At 37.8% G+C, this 12,254-nt stretch overlaps 1 protein-coding gene across 2 annotated transcripts in view; it reads right to left on the bottom strand.

Moving 5' to 3' along the window:
- Positions 1–9,032, bottom strand: part of LOC106072028 (uncharacterized) — a 34,812-nt gene extending 25,780 nt beyond the window's left edge. The window contains exon 1 of one of the 2 annotated variants that reach the window (XM_056040995.1): positions 8,687–9,032. In XM_056040995.1, coding sequence (XP_055896970.1) covers positions 8,687–8,727 — 41 coding nt within the window. In that variant the 5' untranslated portion in view covers positions 8,728–9,032. Of the gene's footprint in view, positions 1–532; positions 801–8,686 lie in introns of those variants that run through there. The other variant, XM_056040996.1, reaches the window with a different exon arrangement.
- Positions 9,033–12,254: the final 3,222 nt, after the last annotated feature.

Here is a 12,254-nt window from a genome sequence, read left to right as displayed (position 1 = left end):
AGTAAGACGTCTTTTTAAATATGCAACCGGGCCCTTCCCCTTCATGAGAGACACGACAAAGGGGAGACAACAACAGGACCAAAACTTAAAACGGGTACGTAACAATACAAACATGCCACAAAGTTACTCATTGTTTCTGCCATTTTTCCATTTTCCTAACTTTGGAAAAAAAAAAAAAATTGCAGACAATTTGCAACTCCCTTCGCTTTATCGAAAATATATATACCAATATTTAAGGAGCTTTTTAAACCTTTTTTTCTTATAGTAAATTTTATTATAAATAGTTTTCATTCTCAAACACGTTTTTGATCACTTTTGAAGAAAGTTGTAGCAAACATTCATTGCTAGACTGACACTACTTACACCAACATAAGGGAACATGCTAAAATTGAGAGCGGTTGTCTGTCATGTATGGTTTTTCTTATTAGTATTGTATTCTTGCATAATGAATTCAATTGATACATCAAAGTTACTTGTTAAAAAGAACTGTACCAACTTATAGATCTATTTCCACATTGTTATATGTACTTACATCCTCGTAGGCCCCTCATGCGCTCCAGCAAATCAAGAAACGTAACTCCAATGAATCGCAAGAAACAAACACATTAAATGCGATTTTATTACCAATTCATTTACAATCCCTTGAAAAAAAAAAACACAACAAACAAAATCAGCAGACGATCAAGGATCACATTGAGATCTGAAGGCCATTTCCTCTCTCTCTCTCTCTCTCTCCTCAATGTGGCATACGGCGTGTGCTGTACGCTCATAGCAGACAAACACAGCAGACGCCGATAGAGACACCATGCAACAGTTATGTCCCTTGTACACCACGTCTGCTAGGAGATTTTTTAAAATTTGCTGCAGGTATGCAATGGGGAGGGCAGGGTGTGTACAACATGTGGGAATGGAAAGAAAAAGGTTAAGAAGAAGAAAGTGTTTTGGACGGAGGGGTGCGAAGGTTGTTGAGAGAACCACACCTCGCTTACCTGTGCTCTTTAATGGCTATTGTAAGGAAATAATTTGGTCCTTGAATCTATTGATTTCTTCCACTACTGAGTCATACTTGTCAATTGTTTACAATGGCACGCAAGGGACAAGTATTTTATAGGCATGTACAAGAATGCATGCGAATTACCACGTATGGATCCTTGAAGCATGTATAATGAAATCTGAATGCTGCTTTAAAAAGATCACTACGCTATGACAATGAGGTGCACGAATTCATGTCAAATACGGCGTATGGATCATTGAAGCAACTATCTTAATGCTACTTTTAAAACATCACTACGCTACAGGCAGGGCCGGGTACGCTGTTCTGCCTCATCGTGGCACCCGGGTGGAAACGACCATTAGAGGAAGTGGTTAGGCTAAATGAATGGCGAAACAAAACTACCGTGGGGGTGTCCTAGGGTAGGCGAGAGCTTACCCATCGCACGGAGAGGAGTTGAAAGACAGCCCTCACGACCCTGTCAAAAATCCATGCGCCGTTCCTCAAGGGACCGTTTACACTAATTGCGAGTCCTCCACTGTTAGCTTGGTACAACATAGGAAAATGGCGAAGATTCCCGGTGCACTCGGCCTTCGGCCGTGTCTAGCCCATGCATCGGGGGCCAGATGCATCGGAAATAGCAATGCTTTACATACGCATTGATTTGCGTCTCTTCCAGACAGAAGTTCACACAGGTTTTTTTTCAAACTTAGAGCTCGAAGAGCCATCGGCTCAGCTCTCAGACGATCTAACGCGCCGGTCTTTGGCCACTGCAACCTATACGGCCGCAGTGGGACCCGCACTTTCGTTGGCCCCGCGCTAACTCTAGGTGTAAATTATTAAATTGAACCATTATAACTTAAAACAGGGTTCCCGCGGCCTCCTGATTTTTCCAGGAGCTAATGGAAATCTCCTGAAATTATTAAATTCTCCAGAAAACGCATTAAAAAATAGGGGAAAAATCATATTGGGGTTTCATTCAATTACTTGAGGTGAACAATTCACGAACAATTTGGCATTCTTGCTGTTAAGCGTGATCTATGTTCTTTCAGAGTTGAAGATAATTACTTCCTAGTCCAAACTGCCGCAGGACGACGGGGGATGAGAGAGTCAGGGTTTGAACCCGGAACCTTACCAGCAGCATTTAGGATTCTTTGAAGTTTATTTTTATTTTTAATGCTAAAATTGCTATACCAGGCAGTGATATTGAAACTTAAAATATTGCAGATGTGTACGTGATAATACATAGCCAAGGCCTTTTCGCTAACATTAAACGAGGACAGTTTTGCTTAGTAATCGTAATCTTTGCTGCCGCCCTTTTCTGCTGATATAATCAGTATTTCCGGTGAAATTTAGTTTATTGTCTAGGATAGTACCAAGGTATTTAAAGGTTTGCACAATTTCAATAGTCTCTCCAGCGACAGAAACAATTTCATTTTCCTTCTTTTCCCTACGAAAATCGATTAACATTTCTTTGGTTTCTTTAACATTTAATAATAAAAAATTATCTTTACAGTATTTTTCAATGTGTTCTATTTCTCTGAAATACTCATTTACGTCTGAGCTCTCTGAGATAAGATATTGCCGCAATGCTGTGTACAATATGCATCCATAATTCATCCCATGGGTTTTCAAAGAAGTTTTTGGTTATGGTTGGACACTTCTCTTGTGAAAAACAATATGATTTAAATGCAGGATATAATTTAAATAGTCTCTCCATCGAATGCCCTCTTCCCACAGCCCGAAATTTTTACAGATTTCCAGAGAATGGTGGAACACAGAATTGTATCATCAGGGGAAACAATTTGAATTTATTTTGAGCTCGAAGCATCAGAGAACGCTGTGAAAAAAACTGAGCATCATTACTAACCTGTTTCTTTAGTTTGTTCATTTTATAAGAGCCAAACCTTTAGTAACAATTGCTTCACTTTTAGTGCATGCAGATGTGTATTTGGGGTCATGCATTTGTATGCGATCCATTGATCCAAAACTGTTATTGTAATAGACCCACTAAAACAAAATGAGCTTCAATAAACACAATGATTGTATTCGTCTCTATTTATGTTCTCTACTCCAGCCACTTGTTCTCTAAAACTGACCTCCCTTTACACACAGTCCTGACACACTGCTGTTCACTCAACCATGTACACTCAAGGTCCACTGGTCATTTCATACACATGCACACACACTGCGCTACCAGCCACTCAATACACATACTATCACAGTTATTATGGACAACTTTATGATAGGCTTAAAGTACATTTAGCGGCTGCGAGCAAACATTTCGATATTGGAGAAGCACTGACCCACTGACATTTTATGAAAAGCGTGACAGACGGTCCGAAGCGGGACTGTTACGCCTAAGTCGGGACCGATGGTCACCTTAATACAACAGTACCTTCGCATTTTCTGCATTGAGTAAACCCTAAAAACTTACATTTCATGTTATTACACTATGCATATTAAATATTTTTTTTTAAATATGGGGCGTGCATTTAGATATTAGCATTTTATTAATTAGATTTTTATTAAAGTTTTCGAAAAAAATGTAGAGGCCTCCAAAAAAAAGTCTGCCACTGGACCTCCACATATTTAAAACCGGCCCTTATTAAATCAATAGACCGAATTATGTAATTAAGACATTTATTATAAGGAAAAAAATGGATGCGAACTCTTCTACTATTCTCAACTAATGTATTATTCCTGTTTTTCCTATAACCGTATTCCCCGGAACCTGAATAGGTGTCCCACGAACCACTGGAATAATTAACTAATAGGCGGACACGTGAATTAATCTCTCTAAAAAAATAAGCAAAGTGTTCCGCTACATACACAGAATGTGCGAAGTGTTCCGTTAAGGAAAAGGTTTGAGAAACACTGTTATAGCCTATTGCTTGATACATTCATTCCCTCCTAGCTTGTCACAATGCAGGCACTATTGTATGAAAATCATTAAGACTAAGGCCTACATTATTTAAGTCAAAGTAATGTAATGAAACACATAAGGGGAATAACACCATTTATTCTTTTACGTCTCGGCTAAGTATCAGTTGCGTCCTAGTTGGTGAGTAGAATAAATTAACAAGAAAAATAAAACATGAAATACTTTTTTTTTTTCTTATATTAAGTTTAATTGAATCTATTAGTCTTGATCAGTCATGTAATTGTAATTTGTAATAGATCTGGACTGACAATCATGAATCTGCGCTATTAGAAATAGTTTTACCAATTGTTTTGTTTTAGCGCAAATTCAACCATTTGAGCTTTCTCAAGCACTTTGATCCTATCACTTGTCTGGACCAGTTGGGCAAAAAAATGGAGGTGTGGAAGAGAGAAGGGGCTTTATGGGTGGATGTAATCGTGAGACTTTTTATTTTACTGCATTTTATAAAAAAGAAAATGTTGTACGACTTAAATTTGAGCTCAAGGGCCTAAACCTATGCACTAACCACTGTGCCAGTCAAGTGCTTATAAAAATAGAAGGTTTTATAGTTATATATTGTTAGTTTCAAACTTTTAAGCGAAGATCGAATGCTCTACACAAAGTATAAAGGAGACTTATTCAACTAATACCATCACGTCTGTCAAGTGCACTGGAACTAGCAGCTGGAACTAGCAGCTACCACACTAATAAACTACCCATCTACACCAAACAGGAGGCACGGTGGCTGAGCGGTAAAGCGTTTGGCTTCTGTACCGAGGTCCCATGTTCGAATTCTGGTGAAGGCTGGGATTTTTAATTCCGGGATCATGGGCGCCTCTGAGCCCACCCAGTTCTAATGGGTACCTGACTTTAGCTGGGGAAAGGCGACACCCTCGATCACCTTGGGCCACTGAAAAAAAAGATGAACTTTACATCATCTCCCCTATAGATCGCAAGGTCTGAAAGGGGAACTTTAACTTTTTTACACCAAACAGCCAAATTGTCTTACTGACCGTTGTCAAAACAGTCTTTCAAAGCCTGAAAAACTGTGATACTTCCAGCAACTCAGGACAGCTACTGTAATTTATGCAAAAACACAGCAAAGAAACTGTTCTTCAATGGATTTAAGTACACATTGAATTAGAAGGCTATGAAAAAGACATACTGGACAAGATGGAAGAATGAGCAAACACATGAAAATTCCTCTCTACCCAGAAAAAAATGATGAAAATAATAGAGTGTAGAATAAATAAGAATTGGACCAGCTCACATTCCAATGACAAGAAAAAGGACGCCTATTATAAAGCTATCTCGACACGACCAACGCATAATTTTCCGACTCAGAACCGAAAACAACAGAATGAGACAACATATGTTCCGAAAGCTTAAAGTCGGGACGAGCAAAACCTGCCCTTGTGGAGCATCACCAGAGAATGCTGACCATGTCCTTCAAAGCTGCTTACTATATCAAGAGGCCCGAACAAGACTGTGGCCCCAAAACCCTCCTTTAGAATAAAAACTATACGAAGAATAGCCTGATCTGGAAACCACTGCGCGGGTCATCTCAGATAAAGGATTACTGATCTGAACCCTACGACATGTAAAACGAGAATGAAGAAGAAGAATGTCAAGTACATTTTAATAAAAAAAAATTCTAAAAATATTTTTCTTATTTTTGCTGTGTAGCTCAAAAGGTCTGCTCAGGTGGAAGGATATGTCTCTGAAAAGACTCGGGAGTGAAATTCTTTTTTACTAGTCAGCCTCATAACTCACGCATAAACCTAACTACATCAGAAAAGATTGCGCAACGTAAGTAGTTCATAATGTCAAATTCATTGCTGTTAGAATTACTTATGGCAAGTGAAGTGGGCCTTTTTGAGACGCTACGAACCAACGGCGGACTTATGGTTATTTGGGCAAATGTACGGTGGACCGGCACTCAATGAGCTTGTAGGGCTGCAACCAAATGGGGCCACTATGAATGAAAGTAAGAAACGATTTTATATGTATTGATAACGTGGTTGACCTTTGTTTCACCTTTTTATAGATTATCTTTTACAGACCTAACTGTGTAATAGTTAACAATGAAGGTACACATGATACTATATATTTAAAACGCTATTAGTAAGTATTAGTGGTCCGGATTTCTTAGTACTGCTAGGCGAATTTATAAAAAGTCCGTCTCTGACAGAAACCAAATTGCAAACCAAAACATTTAAAAACAAGCAACTATAAAAAAAAAAATTAAAAAAAAAAAAAAAAAAAAGCGTATATAAAGGAAAGAACTGTACATTTACAGCGATATATATATTTATCAAAACTGTAAGATCCTGTTCCCTTTTTCTATTTCAACCTAAATTAATTATTACCCCTAATTAATTAATCGATTGGTTCATTATTTTTTGACTCATGTGTTGTTAGGGACTATGAATAATTGTGCCAAGTTTCAAAATGTGTCAATGAAATGGAAGTGGTTGAAATAATCTGTACGAAATGTGTGACAGACAGACAGACAGACAGACGGAGTTTGTAAAAAAAAAAAGAAATATTATTTCGCGCAAACTTATATGCCCAGATAGCAATTTCAGCACCCAAGTTCATCTGGCAATAACTGGCCAAGTGCCTCCTTAGAATACAGACTATATACGACATCGATAAAAAAAAATCCAAGTTGCTATTGTAAATATATATCTGCAAGTTGGGTGAGATCAAACCGGTGCTAGCTGGTGCTAACTGGTCAGGTGTTGAAAGGAAATTATCACGCAAGGCAATAAACCGCAAGCGTTAGTTTGAGTTTATATTTATATTTATCCTTCACCTTGAGTCCTTGACCTGGTTCCCAGCATACATCACAATAAAGTCTTTTACTGATGAACATTTCTAGTAGTTAAACGCAAGGGCATAAAATATTTCTATGATTTCCAATCCAAATGTTAAAACATATTTATAAACAATTGCTATATACAATTGCACGGTATAATTAGAAGCTTCAATCGTAGCTCCACAAAGAAATTAATGTTATATTTTAGCTGAAACATTTGTTGAATATAAAATTACAAATTACGATTCCAAGATTTACATTATAAACATTTAACATTTAATTTGCAACTATTTGTTTTCTCATGTATTATATTGCTGTGTAGAAAGCGCAACTGTCACATGCGTTTTTACATTATTATTAAAGATTCCATCATTATTATTTATTACTACCAATAATGTACGTTTAAAAAGGTTACTAGCAGAATTCGTCTACACAGAAATTATATTTAAAAAGTCTCTAAACTTTGAGGCACTTCTAGACAACCAAATACAAGGAATAGAAGCTATAAAGCATAAAACACTGAATCATAATTTACAAATATAAAAACAAAAACTCAGAAAGACACAAAAATAGAGGCACATTTCTTATTCCTTACGCTAGCACACATTCGTACACGTGCTCCTTATTCCCTAGTGCCATTATAGAATGGAATATGTTGCCTGAATCAGCCAGGAAAATCAAGGACTAAGCAGAATTTAAGTCATTGATTCACATGCATGACTAAATTGACACATGAAATGCGAGGAAGTAATTATCTTCTTTTTGAAGTAACGTCTGTAATATATAAGATAAGATAAGTCTGAACTAATAGCCAAATAGACAGATGATATAGTGTTCGTAAGTAAGTCACCGTATAACAGTTATCTTACATGATTTTCAATTTCGTAACTTGGCCTACATGTGAAAGGTTGTTTATCCGTCAAACCGAGTGCTTGTGTGTAGTCATTTACACATAACATATTGTTTTATCTTACTTAAGACCCCATGACATAATAATGGGGTAGAATGATAGAACAGAATGTGAATGCACGCGCAGTTAGCTGACCAGCTCCTGATGCATCTGAAACAAGTCTAACAAATGCCAGGCTTGATAACTCAAACCATAACCCAAAACAATATTACCGGTGTCAGCTCAGAGCTCACAATAAAAAAGTAAAAGCAGAAAACGGGAATAAATAAAAATAAATAAAATAATAAATAAAATAATAAATCATATAATAAATAAAATAATAAATAAATTTAAAAACAAATACTTTGTGAAATAAGATTTTTATAAAAAAAATACGCCTAAAAAGAAATAATTAAAGTTCACCCTTTCAGACCCTGCGATCAATGGGGCAGGTGAATCTGATGTTTCTGTGGCCCACGGTTAACAAGGGTGTCATGTGGCCAACACAATAACCAAACGCCTTACTTTTCCCCAACTAATATCATATACCCCTTAGAGCTGAGTGGACTCAGAGGCGCCCAAAGATCCCGAAATTAAAAATCCCAGTCTTCAACAGGATTCGAACCCGGTACTCCGGGTTGAGAAGCTAAGCGCTTTACCCATCAGTCACCGCGCCTCTCCTATAACGAAGTGCACGTATATCCAAGAGTTAACATAAGAAAAGATGACATCAGTGTGGTCAAAGAATACGATCGCTTGTAAGAACACCCATCATCATATACTATAGATACAAGAAGATGGGAAAGAATATATATCGGGCCTCACACCCAGCTAAAAGTCGTCTGTTACATAGCCCCGCGACACCTCCCCAGAAGAAGTGGAAATGTTGAGTAGGACACTAATTAAAAGTAACACCTGGATATCTAGCTCTCTTTGTCTCTGTGTTCAAACTTGAATGCGTTCTTTTTCTAAGCCGCCTCAATGCTGCTATCATCTGAGAAAAAGGCGGCTTAACGAATGCACATGAGTATATTAACATGGTGCCTACTCACTAGTACTCACCCTTCACTTCCGACACGCAGCTCGTCTTTCAGCGCGCACATGACATCTGAGCTTGCCGGCTTGTCCACACATCGAATATATTTATATTTGACATGAAAACTGTCCCATTATCAGCCACACTTGCCAGTTTGTTCAAACAAAAAAATTCTTAAAAGTTTATTTATTTTATTGCTTTGGCCCTATTTCACACTGACGTTTTAGAACATTTGCGTCTTGATTTAACAAGAAAATCGATTATACCGCAATACCCACAGCACACAGTCACAAAGACATAGATCTAGATCTAATAGTACGACTCAAAAGTAGTAGATTGGACTAGTGAATAAAAAAAAAAAAAGGTTAGGGTTTTTCCGACATACGGGCATTACACTGGATTCCGGTTATCTTTGCTTCAGACCTACCAACACATTCGTGCACCTACTGAGGGGCATAAAATACGAACAGACCTATTGAATGGCCTAAATAGTCGAGGGATTTCCCCAAATTAAACTAGGAAATGGTCCGTATATAAATAGCTAAGTGGGGGAAATTTCAATCGTGACCTACTTTTGGCCAGCGGTTTTGATTAGCAAGATAAAACCACGGGAGAGCGACAAGGCACGAGGATTGGATTCGACCCTTAGGGTAAACAAAAGGTTTAGGTTTCTGTGTAATGTCCCTATGACTAATGTCTGAGTCTCCAGATCCTAATAAAAAAAAACTAAAAAAAACTCTGAAGACGATTACGTGAACAAAATATAAACGCTCATAAGTCCTGACTACGTTTTGTTACTGTTAGTTTAGTAAAGCAGTTCTCAACCTTTTAAGTTCGGCGACCCCTTTTTACAACCTCCCACTCTTACGCGACCCCCACCCACCCACACTTACACAGCAATAGAAGAATTGATAAAAACAATCCATTTATCGATGGTCTTAGGCGACCCCTGGCAAATCGGTAATCGACCCCCCCCCCAAGGGGGTCGCGACCCACAGGTTGAGAACCCCTGGTTTAGTACCTCTTGCGTGTAAAAGTTTATCATCACTCACAAAGCCATATTGATATTTGTCGTATACAAGAAGGCCTACTTATTCACTATAAGTATTTAAACTGCTTTTATCAAGCTAAGAAGTTAAATTTATTAAAGCATTAATTTTTCAACTAAAATAAACATCTCTCGTGAAATCTACAAAGACAGAGGTTCCTTACGTTCTAGATCTAGTTATATATACATATTTTAAACTGCATTACGAAACTGCCCACAACAGAGATAGACCGAGACCATTGGTTTTAGTAGGCCTCAACACTGACCTGCAACGTCACGACCTGTGGACAGTTTAGACCAATAGCTCGTTGCCACGCCTGTGACGTGGCAACGAGCTATTGGTCTAAACTGCCCATAGGTTGTGACGTTGCAGGTCGGTGTTCAGGCCTTTTGTAACGATTGGTCTCGGATAGACAGGCCTTACATTGGAACAAGACGCAGCAAAAGACCAAAAAGAACATGGCGGCGCCAGTGTAGTAGATGATGCTGAGAGGAATTCTGGGAAGACATTAAAAGACCAGCTAGAGACTGAAGAGTGGCGTGTTTTTACTGAACAGGTACGGCCTTAGGCAAACTAGGCAGCCATCAAGGGCCTCAGATTCTCGGAGGCCTCGCAGAAAACTCACAATATGTTTTTTTTAGACAAAAAAAATAGTGTAACTTTGCTTGTGCCCAATGTTATTGTTGGATTCACTAGGTTTTGAAAAAATTAGTGTCATTTTATTGTTTCGCTGTGTTTTTTGTTTTTATTTTTCTATTTCATTTTGGCCACCAAACTCACTTCGCCTTAGGCCGCCTATTATCTAAGGCCGGCCCTGTACTGAGGCCTTACGAGTAACACAAATTTCTGCTGTTGATGTACAAATCAAATTATGTAGGTCACAGCTGGTTTCTGGGTAGCCAATTAAACTGCCGCAAAATTCTTTAACCACAACGGACTGGAAGACAAAAATATAATGTATCCTTGTTATAATGCACACATCTGTATACTGTCAAGGCCTATACAAAGAAAGAAATATAGACTTTCATCAATGTCTTCTTAGTATTAAAGAATCTTTTGTTAGGCTTGTACTGGAAAAGAAAGACATGTGTTTGTGATGTTTGCAATATGTGGTGTTTCTTGTGATTGTACAAAGTAAAACCATAGATAGAAAAAAAAATTGTGACGTCAATAATTTTTTTTTTCTTTATTTTTTTTGAAATAAAATATCCATTGATTCGTATATGTATTTTTAAGAAACCTTTTCTCTACTTTTTACACTAAATAGGATAAAGTTTTTTTGTTTATATAAATTTTTTGTACTCTCCAAATAATGGTTGGATTTTCCCTTCATGATTTACAGAACTCAATCCGATTACTCGACAACGTCATCTCTTCAAAACGACATTAGGACATACAAAAAAAAAGTGATCTTACTTCGCACGAAGGAAATGAGAAGGCTGACACACTCGCCAAGTGTGAGAGAACAAACACACAATTAAACATTGCACTCTTTCCGGAAGAAATGAAGAAACTAATAGTGAAACATATATTGGTCTAGTCGTCTGAACACTCCAACATAAAAATGAGAACGTGGAAGAAGAACTTTACACAGACTCAAACACACACACAGTATTTTGGAAAATAAACAGCGTTGAAAAAATACCTTAATCCAATATTCTCTCATCTCTCATCTCTCCTTGACTTTTGTCGTATGGGTGCTGTGACAGTTCGCTTAACCAAATCCCTCCACTTTTCCCGGTCAGCAGCTGCTCTTAGCAGAATATCTAGAGAGAGGCCGGTCCGTTCTTTTATGATATCCATCCAGCTTTTCTTTGGGCGAGCCTCTCTTCATGCTCCCTCCACTGTGCCTTGAAGGAGGACTTTTAATAGCGAGTCATGTCTCACAATATGACCAGCTCAGCTTTTGTCTCTTCACAGTATTGAGGAGTTCTTCTTTTTTGCAACATTAGTCAATACAAAAATGACCTCTTTGGTAAAGAGGCGAACAATTGCAAGCAAATGGCTTCTGCAAGAGACTGCTAGAAAGCATAAGACGTGGAATACACATTAGATAAAAAAAAACAAGGATACAAAAGACAGTTCGTGTGGATGGACGGACGGACGGACAGACGGACAGACATTTCGCACAAAACTAATAGCGTCTTTTCCCCTTTCCGGGGCCGCTAAAAATTACTACAAAAGACATGCGCAGACGATGTAAGGAGAACTTAATTTATCAAAATAGGCTTAGGCAGACATCTGATTTGTCTGCGTTAGGTTTGACAATATATTCAAACCACAGCTAGGTCATCTTCTTAAGACATCAAGTCCTATTATTATTATTATTATTGTTGTTGACAATATTTTACCTTATACATTACAAACACTCCTCCAAAAGAGAAGATAATTACGTATTAACACATAAGTGTATCCTTGTGTCATTCTAGTAGTTTCAGGCAACCCGTTTCATTATCTAATAGCACTATCGAACAACGAGCACTTGTGCGAATTTGTTCTAGCATATGGAATAAGAAATCAACGTGTGAAAACTGTTTGAAATTTA

The sequence above is a fragment of the Biomphalaria glabrata genome, chromosome 9, assembly GCF_947242115.1.
Source record: "Biomphalaria glabrata chromosome 9, xgBioGlab47.1, whole genome shotgun sequence".
Classification (NCBI taxonomy): Eukaryota; Metazoa; Mollusca; class Gastropoda; family Planorbidae; genus Biomphalaria; species Biomphalaria glabrata.
Note: the sequence above shows the minus strand (reverse complement) of the source record. Positions and strands in the feature narration are given on the sequence as shown.